Genomic DNA, 20,722 nt, shown 5'->3' with positions numbered 1-20,722 from the left:
CACTGCATTACTGCAGGATGTACTGCACTACGGACGTACTGCACTACGGACGTACTGCCGGCTAAATCAAAGACTTGTTTAAATGCAGGGAGAATATGTGCTCGGTGGCACGATGTCTGATTGACTTGGGGTGGGTATTCTGGTATTTTCGTTAAAAATAGATCGGCTCCAATTGTGTGTGTGTGAGCTCGGGACCGACTTCTGATTAACTTGGTTATTTTCAGTTAAAATAGATCGGCTCAATTGTGTGTGTGTGAGCTCGGGACGGGCGGCTTATGTTTTATATTGAATTGGAACCGGGTATGTCTCAGAACCGAGCTTTTTTTCGGAACCGAAACCGAGCCCCAAATTTCTGGAACCGCCCAAGCTTAGTACAAGCCTGTATTAAAAAAGTTACCTAAATAATGGTGACTCCGAAGACTTTAGGTCTAATGCCACACTGTTCTCCAAAAGTCATTACTTTGTTGTTACAAGCAATAGACACCTTGCACAATGCGCAGCGCACTCACACTGGCATATCCTGTCGGCCATTTTGGGAGTCTAAATCGTGCACAATATAAATGCACAAACGATTTGACTCCCATTGTTTAGAGGTTTGTTCCTAATGTGCAAGGGGGATATAGGGGGCTATAGAAATCAATAGACCCCCTCTTGCATAACGCCAAACGCTACAAATACGTTGAGGTGACGGACAAGTTTTTAATGCACAAAGTCCAATGATCTGCCTCTTTTTGGCCTCGGGGATTGCGCTGCTTGAAATGTGACGTCATTTGCAAAAACTTGACACACAAACCCAATTAATAATATTAATAATAAAGACATTTGGAAAGCACCTAATGCTCTAAGCGCACAAAGAGAACAATGAAATATACAATGAGTGAAAGATAGATTACTAGTAAGCTGATTACAAATAGACAGCTTCAAACAAATAAGGGAATAAAAGGGTAACGACAACGGCACGACCCTGCAAGGTTTTAAATGGACGTTGAGTCACTACTCTTTTATTCCCGTTCATAAATGCCCTGTGGTTAAAAAACGTTAACAAAATACAATTATAGACACTTAAACAATTGAAAATTCAAGGTTTAAAATGTTTTTTTCTTAATTTTTGTGAAGAATCTGTTTGATGCGCGTGGGTTGTGTGTACGCGCCTGGCTTATATTAAGTGGTGTTATGAATAGCTATGAATTGGGTTCCGTGTGATAGTCTTGCGCGCCCGACACGCGGAAGCCAGCTGGTTATAAACAGCTCCAGTTGGTGATTATCAACTGTTTAAACACCCCCATGTGACGCGCTCTCCACCAATAGGAGTAGCGAAACTGTCTGGGGTATTTATGAATGAGTTTTTAACAGATACCTTAAACAGTGTAAAGAACTAGCCTGGTGAATATGCACAGGATGACTATTCCAAAGAAATGGAGCAGCTTCAAAATGATCTTTGACCATAAATAATGGAAGAAGCCCTTGTAGTTGAGGTAAGCAACTGTTGAGATGATCGTAAAGTCCGAGTAGGGGAATAATGATGAACAAGTTCAGATAAATGAGCAGGAGATTGACATGTTTGAGCCTTGAAAGTTAACAAAAGAATTTTACAACATGTCTGAAACATAACTGGGAGCCAATGCATTTCCATTACAGACTAGCAAACGATGAGCTTGGCAGTAAAGACAGAGAGGTACGAAGTCTCCGTCGACAGCTTGACTCCTCAAGAGATGAGTTGACAGAGACAGTGAGAGGTCGAGATGCAACCATGAGAGAAAATAGAAGGATACAAGAGGACCTTGCAACAATGACAAGGGAAAACCAGGTACCAAAGATCAAACATAAAGAGACTTAGGTTGAGTTTGGGCAGTGTGTTCTTTGCCCAAGTTCACTATTCTCACGCCTGAACTATGAGAACATGACCCGAGAACAATACACTCAGAACAAGATCACATACCACCTCAGAGAACAACACTTTACGAAATGGTGGCAGCATCTCAAGAGAATGAGTAAACTGGATGCAAATTGACACTTAAATAGATTGTTATAGTTAATATTAGACTAATAATAGTGGAAAGTTACATGTTTCAAACTGCCTACCAACTAAAAGGACCTATGGTATCAATGTGAAAAGCAGTCATAATGGCCTGACGTTTCAACCCTAGTCTAGAAAGACTCTGCTAGGGTCAAACATCAGGCCAGTAACTATTTTTTTTCAAGATTACTGAAAAATTCATCTGTTAAAGGGAAGGTACACGTTTGGTAATTACTCAAAACAAATATTAACTTAAAAACTGACTTGTTAACGAGCATTGGAGAGCTGTTGATAGTATAAAACATTGTGGGAAACGACTCCCTCTGAAATAACGTAGTTTTTGAGAAAGAGGTAATTTCTCACTAAAATAATAAAATACTTCAAGCTAGAAGTCTTTTGTTCCTATCTGAAGGCGCTTAAATTCATCAAACAAGGGTGTTTTTTCTTTCATCATTTTCTCGCAACTTCGATGACCGATTGAGCCCAAATTTTCAGTGGTTTGCTTATGATGGGATACACCAAGTGAGAACACTGGTCTTTGACAATTACCAATAGTGTACAGTGCCTCTAAATTCTCATATTTCAAAACAGACGATTAATCATGAGCTTGAGGAGGCGATAGAAGAACGAGAGAATCTAAAGGAACAGATACAGGAATACATAGCAGAGGTTGCTCGCATTGAGGACCTGTTGGCCGCAAAGGTAGGACATTTCTATAAAATTAATATATAATAATATCGATTCTTATATAGCGCACGTATCTATCAAACAAGGTACTCAAGGCGCTGAGTATATACAAACTTTCAGAAATATGTTATTGCAGTGATGAATTCTGAGACCCAACTATTTAGCACCTTCTAAGAGTTTACAAGGTGCTATGGCCCATACAGCAGCCACAGCCAGGAACACCGGGGCGAACCCCTTCTCTTTTCGATAAGTGCACTGGGTTCTTTTACATGCGTCACACAACACATGGGACCAACAGCTTTACGTCCCATCCGAAGGACAAAGCAATGGTTAAGTGTCTTGCTTAAGGACACAGTGTCACGGCTGGGGATTCAGTTTGGTTTGGACAACCAATCAGGCAAAAGTCAATCAGTTTTTTTTTAAAACTCTCATACATTTGTTGTGCATGCTGTCAGTGACTACAACTATCAGTGACTCAAAAGTAATTCCTTATATTGGCCAATGGGAGGTGTGTTGTGTAGCGCATGAAAAGGAGAAGGGGTTCGTCGAGGTGTTCCTGGTTTGATTGGCAGCATATTGCACCACAGCACCTTGTAAACCATAACGGTAGTCACACATACTTGAATATTGAAGCGCCTTGAGCGTCACTGAGTGACGGATATGAGCACTACATATGAAGCCACTATTATTATTATTATTATTATTATTATTATTATTATTATTATTATTATTATTATTATTATTATTATTATTATTATTATTATTATTATTAAATAAATACCTCGAAAAACAGAGCCATTCTAAAATATGGACTTTTGGGCAAATGTAAAATTAACAGACATTTTGGCTGAACAATTTGTGGGCAATGCTCCGATTGGAAAAATTTTGATTACTGTACTTTGAACCTTAATGTTTTCTTTAGAAGTAAAAAGTATTTGATTTGTCTTGCAGGAGCGTGAGAACCGAGATCTACTAGAGAACTATCGCTCAGCTACGACTGAAGCGCAGCGTTGGGAGACAGAAGCATCTCAGAGATCAGGAGAGTCATCTACAGTCAAGATAGAATTAATGACTAGAGACTCAGAGATGAAAAGACTACGCGAGAAATTACTACTATTAGAAAGGGATGTCCAACAGGTAAAATAATAATAATAATAATAATAATAATGAAAACTTATAAAGCGCACAAATCCACAGAAGTGCTCATGGCGCTAAAAAAATTGGCGACGAGGATGAGGTAGTGTACAATGCTAAAATAATTATGTTTATTTATTTATTTAATTATTTATTTATTTATTTATTACACAACCATTCTTGGACTCAAGAAACCGGACAACAAAAACAGAAGATGGAGAGATGAACTAGGTACATATAGGGCATTGATTGGCAACATACAGAGCAGGATAGTGTGAGATGTAGAATTGATGAAGAGGCTTTCCTCCTGCAGTGGAGTGAAATAGGCTAGACAGAGAGATACCCCATCAGGACAATTAGCGCAAATAAAAGGATGGATAGGAAACGAGAATATATGTTCAGTTTTAGATGTGGGAAGAAAACCCCAAATGGGGGAAAATCAGGTAGTGACTGAAAACAAAACCCACATGCAGGGCTCTGATCCGAGGTTCGAACAGCGGTTCACAAAGGTGAAACTAAGAAAAAGACTGCACTGAGCCAACCGTTTATTGTCAAACATACACAAGAGACACCCCACATAAAAATTGTTAAATGCAGATTAACAAGAAAAGATTGTTGAATTTTAACTTTTTTAAAGCAAAATGAGTCATCGATAAACCTTGAAATTTGAAGTGCCTAAAGAATCAAATGTTGTCCTTAATTACGTTGCCAAATATCTATTTATGTACCATTTTAAAAGGAAAATAAACTGTGTGATAAGGTTAAAGGCAGTGGACACTATTGGTAATTACTCAAAATAATTGTTAGCATAAAACCTTTCTTGGTGACTAGTAATTGGGAGAGGTTGACAGTATAAAACATTGTGAGAAATGGCTCCCTCTGAAGTGTCGTAGTTTTTGAGAAATCAGTAATTTTCCACAAATTTGATTTCGAGAACTCAGATTTAGAACTTGAGGTCTCGAAATCAACCATCTAAACGCACACAACTTCGTGTGACAAGGGTGTTTTTTACTTTCATTATTATCTTGCAACTTCGATGACCGATTTAGCTCAAATTTTCACAGGTTAGTTATTTTATGCATATGTTGAGATACACCAACTGTGAAGGCTAGTCTTTGTCAATTACCAATAGTGTCCACTGCCTTCAAGCCAATGTTTGTTTCATTTTAAGTTAACATTACTAGCTTTCTGTATGACTTCTTCGCTAATTGATTATTATACTGATATTAACCTCCCGCGGGTTAGGGGGTTTGTTCCAGTTTTGGAATGAAATAACATACAATAATATATCAAAGTCTTATATAACACACGTATCTACCAAACAAAGTACTCAAGGCGCTGAGTATATATACAAACTTTCAGAAAGATACATTATTGCAGAGATGAATTCTGAGACCCAATTATGTAGCACCGTACATGGATTTACAAGGTGCTACGGCGCATTAAGCAGCCACAGCCAGGAACATCGGGGCGAACCCCTTCTCTTTTCGATAAGTGCAAAAAATTTGAAACAATAACGTTCCTCTTTAAGATAAAGTAGTAGTCCTCACAGCTTTTCTACCTTCCACCCAGATAGTACTTCAAAAAGTCTCCCGAAAATCCAAACATCTACTCCCAGTAGAAAAATATATAGCAAGACAGTTCTCTAAAGAACAAACTCTACCTGGCAAGTAGATACACACATGGTGTTACCGCAAACCAAATATGTATTGATACCTCACCATGCAATGACTCAAATCATATATCATGTATATACAATAATAACCTTTGTATTTTTCTTAGCATGTATCCACAGAGCAAGCCTATGAGCTACAAGTGTCGAGTCTAACCAGATCTCTCGCTAACATGGAGGAGAGTATACGACAGCTACAGGACGAGAAGACGTCTCTAGTGCAGGATCTTACTGCTGTTAGAGATCTCTGTATTAAGCTAGAGAATACTAAGGAAGTTATGTCTCGTCAACTCACAACCAGAAATATAGACACTGAGCAGGTACTTATTGTTAAGTTCTGTTAATTTGTTTATCCGTCTCTTATTTATTTCTGCTTTCATTATTGCATAACTTTTGTAAATTTGTTTTATCCTACTTTGGAGCTGTTGCCCTGATTTACTGTAGTCTTCAAGGACACCAGCACCATAGCGCTTAGATTAAGTGCTTGTATTTAGGGCAGTATCAATAGAAACTATTATTATTATTACAACCTAATCATAAGCTCCATAATTTTTTATCGTTCCAAGTCAGTTTAATTACTCAACAAAAAGACTATTAGACCTTTTCACAATATAGTGTCAAAACTTATCCGGAACGGGTCCGTGTTGACTCGCTAAAAATTTCAACACGGATACAAACTGCTTCGCTTTCACACTAGCTCTGCGCAAAATCAGCTTCTGAGGTACAGGTGTAACTGTTCATCCGTGTAATGTGTGATCGTTTCAAACTGAAATGTCTTACACGGATCGAATCAGGAGGCGTTGCGATGCAACGTGGTGAATCATGGTGCATCTTGGTGCGTAGTGATGCTTTGCGGATTTTGTTTTTTAGCGGCTCCTTCTATGAACGTGCTTTTCAATTTAAAAAATAAACCCATAGGTAATCGATCTGTGGTGAAAGTTTTGACACGAATTGAGAATTCTCACCCAACCCTAAGCAGGGTTGGTTTCAACACGCATACAGCGCTTTATCCGGATCAACACCGTGTTGAAAAGATGTAATGGGAAAAGGTGTCAGTCCACGTTACACGGATCGTATTCGTGTCCAACACAGAGAGTTTTTGTGAGAAGGCCTTATGTCAATGGAAATTAAACATTTTAAAGCATTTAAATCACGACGAATTTTTGCCTGATATTTTAATGTGATTTATTTTACAGCTTGAGTCATCAGTGGATGACCAGCGACGTGAGATAGAGATGCTACGGAACCAAGTTGGTACAGAGAGAGCATCGGTACGCAACTTGGAAACTCTCCTGTCCAACAACCGGGAAAAGGAATTCCAAGCCCAGTTAGACAGTCAAGAACACAGATCAGAGATTCAACTGGTTAAAGACAGATTGGCTTTAGCCGACAGCAAAGTGTAAGTTAAAGATAATAATAATCATAATAAAGACTTGTAATGCGCACATCCCTGCTGGGTGTTTAAGGTGAAGTAAAACCAAAAACAAAAGGAAACAGAAACAAATAATTCAGTCCTTGAAAACCTTTGAGATAAGATAAGTTTTGAGAAGATATTTGAATCTGTGGTACAAAGACAAGATCTAAGAGGTGTGGCGCAGCTGAAGAAAAAGACCTGTCACCCCATGAGTGTCAAAACTTGGGTTCAATGAGGAGAAGCATGGAACTTGATCGAAGATTCCTTGATGGAGTGTAAACTTGAAGTAGTTCTTAGATATAGTGGGGAGCCTTGCCGCTGATGGCTTAGTGCTTTGTGGACAATGAGCATCAGCTTGAAGATGATTCGTTGAGAAAAAAGGAGCCAGTGAAATTGTTTCAGAATGGGGGATGACAACAAAGGATGCTGAAGTTTACCATTAAACCGCATTCTTATCCTAAAAGAGTCTTGCATTTTGTATTTTGTTTAGTCAGTTTAAGCATACAGGCCTTTTTTATCTACATCTATTCATTTTTGTGTTGTTTTTTTTTTGCTCCAGTTGAAAGCTTGGGGAATAATTCAGCAAACAAAAGTGGATAATTGTTTTGAGAGATTATTTTTAAAGAAAGATTATTTGTAACTGTTTGAATGTAACTGTTGTATGACTCAATATTTGTTTATGGTGTACGTAACGCATAGTATGCAGATTTGTGCTAGAAACCGATTCCAAAGAGTTATATAGTGATATAGAATACATATCTGGTTTGTTGGTTTTCTTTGCTTTGTAGGCAAAGCCAGAGTCGCGAGCTTCAGACCTTAAGATCCAGAGCTGCTCAGCTGGAGGCAGACTTGGAGAAAGTCAGGAGACAGCTCACCAGTGAGCGCTTTGAGAAGTGAGTCCTTTTTTGTCATAAAAATATTGATAATAATAAAGGCATTTGTAAAGCGCCTTTTGCAAAAGCCTCTAAGCACATAAAGAGAACAAGAAAATATACAATGAGTGAAAGATACAAATACAAGTAAGCAGGTCACAAAAAAGCAGCTTCAAACAAGTGAGTTTTTAACAGAGACTTAAAGGCAGTGGACACTATTGGTAATTTCTAAAAATAATAATAAGCATAAAAACGAGTAATGGAGAGCTGTTGATGGTACAACACATTGTGGGAAACGGCTCCCTCTAAAGTAATGTAGTTTTCGAGAAAGAAGTATTTTTCCACGAATTTGATTTCTGGACCTCAGAATTAGATTTTGAGGTCTCGAAATTAAGCATCTGTAAGCACACAACTTCAAGTGACAAGGTCGTTTTTTCTTTCATTATTATCTCGCAACTTCGGCGACCAATTACGCTGAAATTGCCACAGGTTTGTTATTTTGTGCATATGTTGAGTTACACCAAGTGAGAAGACTGGTCTTTGACAATGACCAATAGTGTCCAGTGTCTTTAAAACAGTGTAAAGAACTAGCCTGGTGAATATGCACAGGAAGACTATTCCAAAGAAATGGAGCAACGAAAGAAAATTGTCATAGTCATTGGTAGGCTAAGTCATTGAAGGCATTTGTATATTGTTATTGCTTTACTGTTAAAGGGAAGGTACACTATTGGTAATTGTCAAAGACCAGTCTTCTCACTTGGTGTATCCCAACATAAGAACAAAATAACAAGCCTGTGAAAATTTGAGCTAAATTGGTTATCAAAGTTGCGAGAAAATGATGAGAGAAAAAAACACCCTTGTTGAATGAATTTGTATGCTTTCAGATAGGAATAAAAGACTTCTGGCTAGAAGTATTTTATTATTTTAATGAGAAATCACCTCTTTCGCAAAATCTATGCTACTTCAGAGGGAGCCGCATCTCACAATGTTTTATACTATCAACATCTCTCCAATGCTCATTACCAAGTCAGTTTTTAAGTTAATATTTGTTTTGAGTAATTACCAAACGTGTACCTTCCCTTTAAGCTCAAAAGCTTCATCATGCTAGAGTAAGTGTTTGAAAGAAAAGTTCAAGACTACTTCATGAGTATGTTTAAACTATAAGCCAGTTCATACACAGAGAATAAGGAATTTCACTGGCCTTAATATTGTATAATACAGTCTCTTATTTTCCAGATGCGAATCGACCGTAAATGAGATGCAAATATTATATAGTTTTTGGTTGTGGGATGAAACTGAATTGTATCTCTCCAACTCTTCAGTCTCCTGACGATGACTAGAGCAACCTAGTAAAACAGTGAGACCAATTAAGAAGCCACTCCACGGTAGTGAATTTAATAACGAGAAATCCCCTCGATCCACCACCATTACAAAAGGAAAAGTAGTAGTTCCCGGCTGATTTTCTATACCTTCCACCCAGGTAGAAATTGAAAAGCAGGACAGTTCTTTTCAGTACTGAGAAGTCTCCCGAATTATTGAAAATGTACTCTGTGGTAGTAAAATATAAAGCAAGACAGTTCTCAATAGAACAGGATCTACTTGGCAAGTAGATACACACATGGTGTTACCGCAAACCTAATTTATATATATATATATCTTAAGTCAAAGCACCACTAAATTATTTACATATTTCTTATTATATTTTTATGAACCTATCAGAGAGAGAATATCACAAGAGTTTCGGAGGTCAACTCTTTCTCCAACCATCGCAGACAATTCCAGTTTCACAAGAACCTCATTGATGTCAAATCATAACAGCTCCACCCGGAGATCCTCAAGCCCCCATAGACCATCCTCTCCATCACGGAGGGCACTCTCACCAAGCAGGTCAGGTCGAAGGTCACCGGAGAGGTCAATATTGAAATCATCACCTGCGTACAGGTCATCATCACCAGAGAGAAGTACGGATGAGTATTTAGATGGTTTTGAAAATGGAGTAATGTACAAAAGTGCTGACAAGGACCAGGGTCTTATAATGGTGCCCCAGTTAAGTTTATCGCGGTTGGTGAGTGGAAAAATGGCGCAAACTTAAGTGTCAGGAAACGACTTTGTTTGAATAGTAGCTCTTTAGAAAGTCTCTTTCATCTTGTGGAGGTATCCTAATTTATTTTCTCCTCTGACTGGAACATCAAATCTTCAATACATCTCTGAAGCAGAAAGATAATGTAATTTGTATATGCATTGAGAAGAATTAAGACTGCAGTTGAGAACAATCCGACGCTGTGCAACTTCCAGCTAATAAAAAGATACAAAGTGTTTTTCTGCATGGTGATCCCATCCCTGGCATGTGTACTTCATGTCATCAAACCAATTTTACATTCATTATGAACAAAGACAATATTACTAACCCATGATTATTTTTCTTCTAGTTGTATTCCATTTATTTCTTCTGGTACATAATATTTGTGTGTAAATTAACATCAAACAGGGAAGTGCCCATCATCTTACATTGTGCGAAGAACAATTTTGTATTAATCACCAAAGCGATACGGAGTTTCCTATCATTCAAAAACCAAGCACAAAAAAAGTATGCAATCATAAAATACATGAACAAATTTCTAATATTTTTCTATAAATTTAAAAGCGGCTAGGTTCAAAGTTTCTCTACATATCACTAATTTATCTATCTAACTAACATCCCACTCCTCTTTAAAGGGGTCTGTATACGCTTGGTATGACTCTGAAAAGGAAAGGCAATCAAAACCTTATTGGTAAGAAGCCTACAGCATAATTGCATATTGAGATACATTTTACTTCAAAAGATTGCGATCCTTATCCCCGAAAATTGTGAATCTGAGAAGCATTACGGGTCTCATTGTGTATTCAAATTGCAGATCACTCTTCCTGCGTGGCCATAATTTTCGGCAATATCTCAAAAACACTCCCACCTTTCTAAAATTTAATTCTCACAGGAAAGTTTCATGGTTTCAGTGGGTTCCAATTATCAAACACAAACATGTACAGTCCCTTGAAGTTCCTAACTATCTAACTAACATCATCTTCGTGTTTTTCTAACGATACATATTAAAGGACGCTGTCCATTCATCTGTTGTAGGACCAGGTAATCACATTTACACTAGGCCTGGACGACTAGTGAAATTTACTACTCAACTAGTCGTGCTTCAAAGAGTCGCGACACTAGTCGCCCAGGCCTAACTTAAACCTTGTGTTATTCTTGTAAATTGTTTCACTTTCTTTATTTTAAACATTCATTATCTCTCCCACCTGCCAGTGTTTATTGTGAGGTCCTACTTCTATTTCTTTTCCTATCTGAATTTATGTACAGTCTGTTAACCCCAAATGATTTCTTTTCAACAGTAGCTGCATGTTCCGTACTTTGTTGGATTGCTTTGTGTATATTTTAATTTTAATGATTAGCTACATTTTCATATATAAATCAGCTAATTCATAATTCATTGATAAATTTGTTGTAGAATACCTTTTCCCACCTTCCAATTGGATTAATTTTGTTTTTACTTGTTTATTTCAGGGATGTGATTTCTCTGTTTTTAACCAGAAATACATTTTTTTTTTTTTTTTTTTTTTACCAGAGATAAATGTACGTAAAGCAGGCGTCGCACTCGGGAAGCTTTTGCGTTCGCAACCTGCCTGCCTTTCACGCTTTGCGCTGGCAAGCTTTCACGCTTTGCACCTGCAAGCTTTCACGCTTTGGGCTCTCAAGATTTCATGCTTTTCGCTCACAAGCTTTTACGTTTGCGCTCATAGTGCAGATTTTTTTCAAGATCCTAGCACATGCCTGATATTTTTGTTGTACTTGGTTGTTTATACTATAAATAACAATGTGCAATAATTTTTATTCACGCTGGTCTTGAACTTTTTTATCTTCAGGGTAAAGACTGGGAGGAGGTATAGAAGACAGCAGCTTAAAACATTGGTAAGATTTAAGACATTAAAAAAAGTATGATCGTCAGAAAGCTGACCGTTTCATTCAATAGAAATAAAACTGGCAACATGACTTTGTGAATGTTATTACATTTTGATAAACACCACCTGCAATGTTTTCCAGAAGTACACCTTGAAATGTTTTGATACCTTTTGTAGATAAAGTCTTTAACCATGACATGAATCCCAACTCACTGTGAATCAAGATGTATGTAATTTTATTTATCTGTGGAAGTTTTTGAGAAAAAAAGGTGAAAATCACGGAACAATGTTTCTGTTTCTTTATTTTTGTCTCACTGAGACGATTTTTCTTTTTTTTTGAGAACTGTTTTACTCATTTATCAAAAAATACAGCACCTCAGCAAGTAATATTTTAACGGAAGATTTTTACCAACATCAGTAAATCTGTGGTTATTTGTGTTTTGTGTCATACAAAAAGTACCCAAACCCTTTAAATGATAAATACTTTTATGTCAAATTTTCATTAATTGCCCTTCAGTGTTTTAAAGTAAGACAAAAGATTATTTGCTTTCCTTTTTCTATCTCAATCAGTGTGTTCTACAGGATCAACTAAGACGGAAACTGAGTGAGTGCCACTGCAGGCTCCTAGCAGGTCTACAACCAGGCCCACTTGGGTCATCATCTTATACTCCTTGTAACATCACCTGTCGTTGGTGCATCCAGGAGGATATTGAAAGAGGTTTACCTTCACAACTATCTTAGATGTTTGAGGCATTGCATGGTGAGGTATCAATGTGTATTTGGTTTGCGGTAACACCATGTGTGTATCTACTTGCCAGGTAGAGTTTGTTCTTTAGAGAACTGTCTTGCTTTATATTCTACTACTGCGGAGTAGATTTTGGGAATTCAGGAGACTTCTCAGTTCTTATTAACATTCTTATTAACAAGTTTATTTAGTGAAGTTTATAAGGAGAAGTCCCCTCGATCCATATAGCTGAAGAAGAACTGTAAATTTTCTACCTTCTGCCCAGGTAATAATTAATAAGCAGGACAGTTTTTTGCAGAACTTAGAAGTCTCCTGAGTTCTGAAAGTCTACTTTGCAGTAGTAGAATATAAAGCAAGACAAGTTCTCAAAACAAGATTATCTACCTGGCAAGTAAAAACGCACATGGTGTTACAGCAAACCTAATATCTATTATTTAAGTTGTTGAAAAAGGAAAGTGAACAATTTGGCAGGAACTGTTTTCTCTGGTTTGTTTGTCATAGAATCTCAAGTATGCATTCCATTAGAGTCTGTGACTGCTGCTTTAAAGTGGTCCATGTTTTTAGCTTATTCAGGGTAGTATACATTTTGTTGTTGAAGAATTTTTTTGAGAAATTTGTATTTAAAATTAAAATAGTCAAAAAATTAGTGGAAATGGAATTCCTAAACTTTCTGTTGGGAAATCTGTATCAAAATTGGTAGTTAAAAAATTGAAAAGAGGGAAATGTTTCTTGCTGATTAGAGCACAGGGGTGGATTTCACACAAAGTTAAGACTTGTCTTATCTCGAGTTAGGACAAGTAATTGAGGATGATTCTTAAGTTCTAACTCATAAAGAGTTCTAGGACTAGTCTAATTTACCCCAGGGCCTGTTCTTTGACAGACTTTCCTTTTATGTCAAGGTGACCACTTTGGCACACACCCTTCTTAGTGTACATAATTGTATTTATATTCAACAATAAACTTTATAATTATCTTATTCTTATTTTTTTTGTGCTCATATTTGAAGTATTACAGGAAACATTCCTTAAAGGAACATTACAGAATTGGTAAGAAACAAAAATCGTGAAGATCACAGATTTACATTAAACTTACACGGTCTAATGATGATGATAGTTAAAAACATCCATTGAAATTGTTCTGTCTGAAATGTCATTTTTGATGAGAAATAAATAATCTAACTTCGTATATTAGATATTCATCACCCAGTGTGCGTTTTATTCATTTTTATTTTGGCGTCGATGCAATGCAAAATTTGTGATCGGTTTTTCACTATTCTCTCGTGACCCAGATGTCCGATCGATATCAAACTTCTACAGTTTTGTCAGTTAATGTATGTGGTGAATTACATAAAGTGCTTACACTGCCAGCAACTGTTTTGTTAGCAAAAACCAATTCTGTAATGTTCCTTTAAGGATGAAAATTACCCCCATTTTTAGCTTGCACGTTTGTCTATAGTTGAATTTTTTTTTAACACATTCGGATTGTCTGATGCTAAAATTTTGATTTGAATTTAAATAAATTTTGCTTTACAAACTGTATTTATTGTCCTACCTCAGAATTTTGAGAAATTGTTTTAATATCTGAGCTGACATCACTTATAAATTTGTTCACTTCGAGTTATATTAAGTGATTAGCTGGAATTTAAATTTCCTGTCAATTTTGATTTCAGACTTTCAAATTACCATTTAGTGTTTGTGCCTCAATGTTTGCAAATGGATCACCATTAAATTTATCAGGAAAATTATTTGATTAATTTTTTTTAACACTATTGATGAATTTTCTCAAGTAGAAAAAATGTTTTGAGTCACAGTTGATTTTTTTATTTATTTTTGTTCTGTTTTGTATTTTAAAATCTACACGTACTTAGAAGTATCATAAAATAATAAACACTGAAGAACTTGCCATTTTATATTTGTGTACATGTATATTATTGTCATGTTTTGTTGAAATTATTTATTGTTTAGTTATAGACCTTTACACATTCTTGACATAAAATTGAGTTATGTGTGTTTTTGCCTACTAGTACTGTCAAGCTATGTCACTACAATATTGTACCAAGTTCTCTCAAAGCCTACACATTTACAATGGCAACGTATCCATTAAAGGAAAGGATGGACACTATTGGTAATTACTCAAAATAACGGTTAGCATAAAAACTTACTTGGTAACAAGCAATGAAGCGCTGTTGATAGTATAAAACATTGTGAGAACGGCTCCCTCCCTCTGAAGTAGTATAGTTTTCGACAAGTTTTTATTGTGACAAGGGTGTTTTTTCTTCCATTATTATCTCGCAACTTCGACGACCAATTGAGTTCAAATGTTCACAAGTAGAGCTGAAATATTAATTGGGATACAAAAGAAAACATGTTTGGATTGTAAATCAGTATCAATTGGTCACCTTCCTACTCAACGTGTATGAAAAACAAACCGACATAAACTAAACAAATGCAGTTTGAACAGATAGCAAAAATACATGATCTTGTAAAATTGTCATGAATGAATTATCTTAAATGTCCATTTTTCATAAATTAATTGTTTTTAAATGTTGGCCGGTCGTGACTTATTAAATAAGTATCACTTGATACTAATAAAATAGAATGTTTTATTGGTTGTCGTTTGTTAAATATATACTCCAGTCGGTTCATCTGTTATGACATGAGATACCAAAATAACTATAGTATTTGGGGGTATACCTTTGTACATTACAAACATTGGTGACCATCAAAACTTACTTGATAAAGGGAAGGTACACGTTTGGTAATAACTCAAAACAAATATTAACTAAAAAACTGACTTGGTAACGAGCATTGGAGAGCTGTTGATAGTATAAAACACTGGGAAACGACTCCTTCTGAAGTAACGTAGTTTTTGAGAAAGAGGTAATTTCTCACTAAAACATTAGAAGACTTCTAGCTAGAAGTCTCTAGAAGTCTTTTTTTCTTATGTGAATGCACACAAATTCGTTCAACAAGGGTGTTTTTTCTTTCATCATTTACTCACAACTTCGATGACCAACTGAGCTCAGATTTTCACAGGTTTGTTATTTGATGCACATGTTGAGATACACCAAGTGAGAAGACTCATTTTTGACAATTACAGTTGTACAGTTAGAAGCACTGCAGCTGTTAATATTGTTAACGTTTTAAGAAGTTGCTCTATGGAAATTAGTAAAAAAGAAAGGGATTCAAACAAATTTAATTCGAAAACGTTTCTTCATGAAACGTTTCTCAGACTGTATATTCCAGTTCCGGAGTATTCTCTCTGTTTGGACATAAACGCTCAAGATTTTTGCCGATATCTCAAGATTCGAAAATTTTGTATGTATCTACATTTATAATTAAAAAATCTATCCACCAACCAGTCAACAAAATATGTAAGATTAGTGATTGGAATAGATTGTTCTTATAATGGCTAAATGGGTTCTACTCAAATCGTGATGGCTTACTGAAATAAGGAAAGAAATTGTTTGATACCATTGGTCAAAGTTACACAGATCTTTAGCATCTTATCTGATGATGACGAATTTATTTTCCTTATGAGCTCTCAGGAGAAAGCCATTTTGAATTGTGTTGCGAAGTACATATTCTCTACTTTTAACATAAAAGTAGATTAAAAGAGACCCAAATATAACCCAAATATAACCCAAATATAACCCAAATATAACTCAACATCATTAAGAACATTCCATTGTATCTCACACATTATAGCACAACGGATCAATGAACTGATCCGGAATTATAATCCGCCACAGTCCAATGAGACCGATCCAACATGTGAGTGTGTAGCTGAAAGAATTGCCATGGTAATGAAGATGCACACCCCGGAAGAGCAGGTCGTCATCGCTAATTCCATCGCCTCCAGGATCATGAAGGCCGGGGAAGTGGATGTACCGTCCGGTGTAGATCACAAGAAACATGCAAGTATCTACACGTGTCATGAGGATGGATGCGTTACCATGGTGACTGATAACAAGGAGGAGGAAGACGGTGGTAGAAGTCATGCGCAGAAGAGGGAAGCCTCACAGGTGACTTTTATTTAGTTATATTGATTTGTATTTCACAAAAGTGAAACATTCATTCGAAATTGTAAATCCACTTTGACATTGGAAACCATGATAAACAGGTCATTTCAAAGATGACACTAATTGTTTATGTTTTGGTAAAACAAGATTCCAGCTTTTACCACAGAGTGCACGAAACTGCCAAATTATTGCCCCTACTAAATAAAAGCTGGTTGGTTACGATGTTTCAAACTGCATAGTCAACGGCAGAATACTAAAGAGTTTTTTTCAACACTGGCTAAAATATATCGAGGAGAGCGACAACCTAGATTATAAGTGATAAGTTACTGAATTTTACTCCCGATACTTTTAATACGACAGGTAGGGGAAGAGCCATCCGAACTGCATTCCGATGAGCCAAGCTTGATAGTCAGCGTACCTCGTCATCTAGAAACAACCAAAGAAGACGAGAGGATAAAAACAAACGGACAAGAGGAGGTGAAGACAAAAGGAGAGATATATAAAGAAATGAAGATAAAGGTGATAAAGATCGAGAAAGTTGTAGAGGTGGAGAGCATTGTTGAAGAATACTTGCAACAGAAGGAACAGAAAGAGGAAAGTTGTGCCAAGGTAGATATGGTAAAGGGCGAGGAGGGGGAGCTCAAGATGATGTATCAGTTTAAGGAGGAAGCAAAGGTAGATCATGTAAGTATATTTTAAAGTATAATTTTAAAAAATGTGTTTCCTTATTCTCATTGTTAAAGGAAGTGGACACTATTGGTTATTGTCAAAGATCAGGCTTCTCACCTGCTATATCTCACATAATGCACAAAATAACATACCTGTGAAAATTTGAGCTCAATTGGTCTTCGAAGTTACGAGATAATAATGAAAGAAAAAACACCCTTGTCACACGAAGTTGTGTGCTTTTAGATGCTTGAACTCGCGACCTCAAATTCTAAATCTGAGGTCTCGAAATCAAATTCGTGGAAATTTACTTCTTTCTCGAAAACTACTCCACTTCAGGGGGAGCCGTATTTTGAGTAATTACCAATAGTTTCCACTGCCTTTAAGACACATGACCATAACGTAAAACAGCCGTTGTGCTGATATGTATATCATGTATAAAGATGTTGAAATAAAAACAATAACACAATTAATTTATAATCCTCAGGAGATGACAGATCGAGTTGAGGAGATGAGGACTGAGGAAACCAGGGCTGAGCTAGGAGAGGCAAATGGCAGCGAGGTTGAAGGGATGGGGGATAATTCAAAAGGAGAAGAACAGGTTGCTCCAAAGAAGATCGGAGAGCTAGTCCAAGAGGCAAACACAAAGGAAATCAAGTCCGAAGTAGTGAAGAGAAGGGATGGGGAAATAGGGGAGATGGGTTATGTGGGTTCAAAGGTGAAAGAGCAGGTTGGACACAACGAACCGGTTGAGGGGGTGACGATGAAGGAAGAATGGAATATAGAGGACCAGAGGAAAGATGGGGTAGTTGTGGAAATAAAGTTCAAGAATCAACCAATGGGAGATGGGGATGCTGCGGCGAACTGGGCAACCGAGGAAGGAGAGATTCTGGAGCAAGAAGAAGATGAAGAAGGTAAGGTTCATGTAATTAAAGTCTGGATAAATTAATATTGGAAATTCCAAGAATATATGTTCCTCTGAATAAGTAAACAAAATGAGAAAAACAAATCAAAGTAGATCATCGACCAGCATCACTCACGTAAGCTTTTTAAGTTTTAAAGAAAGCCAGTATACACGTGATCTTTGTTAATAAGATGCTCCAGTGGGATTCGAACCGATGTATGTAAGCACTGTACACTCAGTACTTTCCCGAGCTCTGTGACAAAACACACACAAGCACATTACTCGGATGGGGTTGGTTCGAACCGAGAACTTTGCAACTCAACAGCAGTGTCTTACGAACTATAGGATGTTTCAAAGACATTTCTTGTTGAGATTAAGCTTGATGATTGTTGATTCTTCAGAGTTGACGTCTTGGTCGAGCATTAGTGACCTGGATACGGTCTCATTGCTCACGAGCATCTCTTCATTGTCATTCGGGGAAATTATCAGCGTGTCTGGGGAGGACGATGGGGAGTTGACTGCCGATGAAATAGGTGATGAAGTGTGGGATGATTACGTCAATGGTGACATTGAGGGTAAGGGAGGATCTATAAACAAAGACATCTTCTTATTTAGAAGGAAACAATCAAACATCCAGACTACAGAGATAAAGATATAACTTTGTTTTTATTCTATACGACATGAACTGTTGAATTTCTTTGACGACGCCAGCAATTAATTTTGTGAAACAGAATAAAAAGAAAGTTGTCTTTTCTTAATTCCATAGATGAAATCAAAGATGCGACCTCTATTACCTCGAAGATACTCATTCTTGATGGAGACGATACTGCACTTCAGTCAGCTGATGATCAGACTGACCTGATATCGATTTGCTCAAAAGGTATTCAGAAATAAACAACATTGTACAAGACTCGAGTTTGGGAGAAAACTCCACAAGACTACGTTTTTTTTGTCTAGCTTACACTTTTACTGGGCCAGAATTGGTTGAACAACACAGAATAAAAATGTGAAAGACAGAGCCTGAAACAGTTTATTATCATTCACAGAATCATTTTTGATCAAGATTCCATTTCGTTATATTCAGGTCAAGGGCTCAAAGAGGTGGGTTCAACTTCCAGAAGAGGATTCTGGTCTAGAATCTTCGGCAGACGCCAAAGTAAGAGAGACAGAAAGATGAAGAAGATCGCAGTAGAGCAGGAGATCAAAACGAAGAAATCTTCCAAGATGGCAGGAATCATGTTCACCTGCTGCTGTGTGCAGCCATTAGATTGATAGCAATTATGTTGTCAGCACCGGGGGACTCCCTCCAAACAAAACAAAAATATTTTTTTATAATTAGGTCGAGGCCTAACAAATAATGTCAAATAATTAATATAAAAATGTAAGGAAAAACAAACAAGGAAAAACTGCATTCTGTGATGGTTGATCCAATGCGACGAAAGTGCTTAATCGGAATATTTTTGCCAAGATCAAAGAAATAATTTTGGAAAGGCTCGGTTTAAGGAACTTTTTTCGGTCGTGCGAACGTGGATTACATCACGCCGCGTATCATCAAGTGTTAAAAAATTTCGGAATAGTTTTTTCAATATCAAATAATAATTTTGGACACGCTCGGTTTATTTAACTTTTTTTTTGTCGTGCGAAGTTGAATTATAGCACGCCGCGTATCATATCAAAATGTTAAATTGGTTTAGAGGATTTTGATTATAAGAAATGCCATCGCTGACACCATAGAGGTCTTGTTTCCTCGCTTGCACCAATGTTGCGCTACGATCGATTAAACATGCATCAACCACAGCGGGGGTAAATGGCCAATATGTTGATACGACAGTGGAAGTATTTTTCGTGCTTTTTCTTGTTCTTCTTCATTGGTTTCTCTTTTGGAACTTTTCCAATTTATACTTCGTGAAGGCCAATCCACTATAGTTAAAGAGAATGGTCATTTAGGAACACTTTACCGTACTCCAGGAGGTCAAAGTCAACAGAATATAGTATAGAATACTTTTCCTACTATCCTTAGCTCCAGAATAATTTGGGAGGCAGTAAGAAGTGCAGTAGTTATGAGGAATCTATTGCTTGTGTTTCTGTACGATAACTGTCATATCTCATCCGTGACAACTTCGGGTGCTCAGGTAGCGTGGACTGTTTTACAATAATAATAATAATTTGGGGGCTAATCATCCTTACTCGCAGCTAAGAGCTGAATTGCGAAGGACGCGACTACAACGTGTTCGAGAAGCAGGCATGCAAGGGCGCCTTTGGCAGCCAGCCTCATCAACCCATCCATGACCACGGAGCACAGCCAGAGATCGAAAGTGTTTGATTATCCCAAAGGAGGGATAATCAAACACTTTCGATCTCTGGCTGTGCTCCGTGGTCATGGATGGGTTGATGTGGCTGGCTGCCAAAGGCGCCCTTGGATGTCTGCTTCTCGAACACGTTGCAGCCACGTCCTTCGCAATTCAGCTCTTAGTTGCGAGTAAGGATGATTTAGCCCCAAACTTATTATACATTATTATATTACAGTTCATGCCACCTGAGCTGCCGAGGTTTTCACGGGTGAGTTCTGACCAATCACACTATCTACCAATCACACTATCTTTGGTGAAGTCCTTTGTGTGTCACAAAACCACGGCACGGGTCGC

At 37.2% G+C, this 20,722-nt stretch overlaps 2 protein-coding genes across 3 annotated transcripts in view; both read left to right on the top strand.

The window, feature by feature from the left end:
- The window catches only part of LOC139936006 (centrosomal protein of 135 kDa-like), a 33,116-nt gene extending 20,713 nt beyond the window's left edge, over positions 1–12,403 (top strand). For both annotated transcript variants that reach the window (XM_071930701.1, XM_071930702.1), the window contains 9 exons: positions 1,639–1,807; positions 2,609–2,719; positions 3,656–3,841; positions 5,621–5,830; positions 6,707–6,909; positions 7,713–7,817; positions 9,516–9,757; positions 11,706–11,751; positions 12,312–12,403. In XM_071930701.1, the coding sequence (XP_071786802.1) occupies positions 1,639–1,807; positions 2,609–2,719; positions 3,656–3,841; positions 5,621–5,830; positions 6,707–6,909; positions 7,713–7,817; positions 9,516–9,757; positions 11,706–11,710 (1,231 nt within the window). In that variant the 3' untranslated portion in view covers positions 11,711–11,751; positions 12,312–12,403. The remainder of the gene's footprint in view (positions 1–1,638; positions 1,808–2,608; positions 2,720–3,655; positions 3,842–5,620; positions 5,831–6,706; positions 6,910–7,712; positions 7,818–9,515; positions 9,758–11,705; positions 11,752–12,311) is intronic.
- Positions 11,966–20,271, top strand: LOC139935891 (uncharacterized). Its single transcript, XM_071930508.1, has 8 exons — positions 11,966–11,971; positions 12,312–12,459; positions 16,194–16,510; positions 16,868–17,191; positions 17,661–18,087; positions 18,479–18,652; positions 18,844–18,957; positions 19,162–20,271. Exons 1-8 carry the CDS (start codon positions 11,966–11,968, stop codon positions 19,347–19,349), a joined length of 1,698 nt encoding a protein of 565 aa, XP_071786609.1. The 3' UTR covers positions 19,350–20,271.
- The last annotated feature ends 451 nt before the right edge of the window (positions 20,272–20,722 follow it).

The sequence above is a fragment of the Asterias amurensis genome, chromosome 4, assembly GCF_032118995.1.
Source record: "Asterias amurensis chromosome 4, ASM3211899v1".
Classification (NCBI taxonomy): Eukaryota; Metazoa; Echinodermata; class Asteroidea; order Forcipulatida; family Asteriidae; genus Asterias; species Asterias amurensis.
Note: the sequence above shows the minus strand (reverse complement) of the source record. Positions and strands in the feature narration are given on the sequence as shown.

Coding starts and splice junctions, on each gene's coding strand:
- LOC139935891 (XM_071930508.1), top strand. Junction 18,088..18,478: donor GCAAGAAGAAGATGAAGAAG/GTAAGGTTCATG, acceptor TTGATTCTTCAG/AGTTGACGTCTTGGTCGAGC. Junction 18,653..18,843: donor CGTCAATGGTGACATTGAGG/GTAAGGGAGGAT, acceptor TTAATTCCATAG/ATGAAATCAAAGATGCGACC.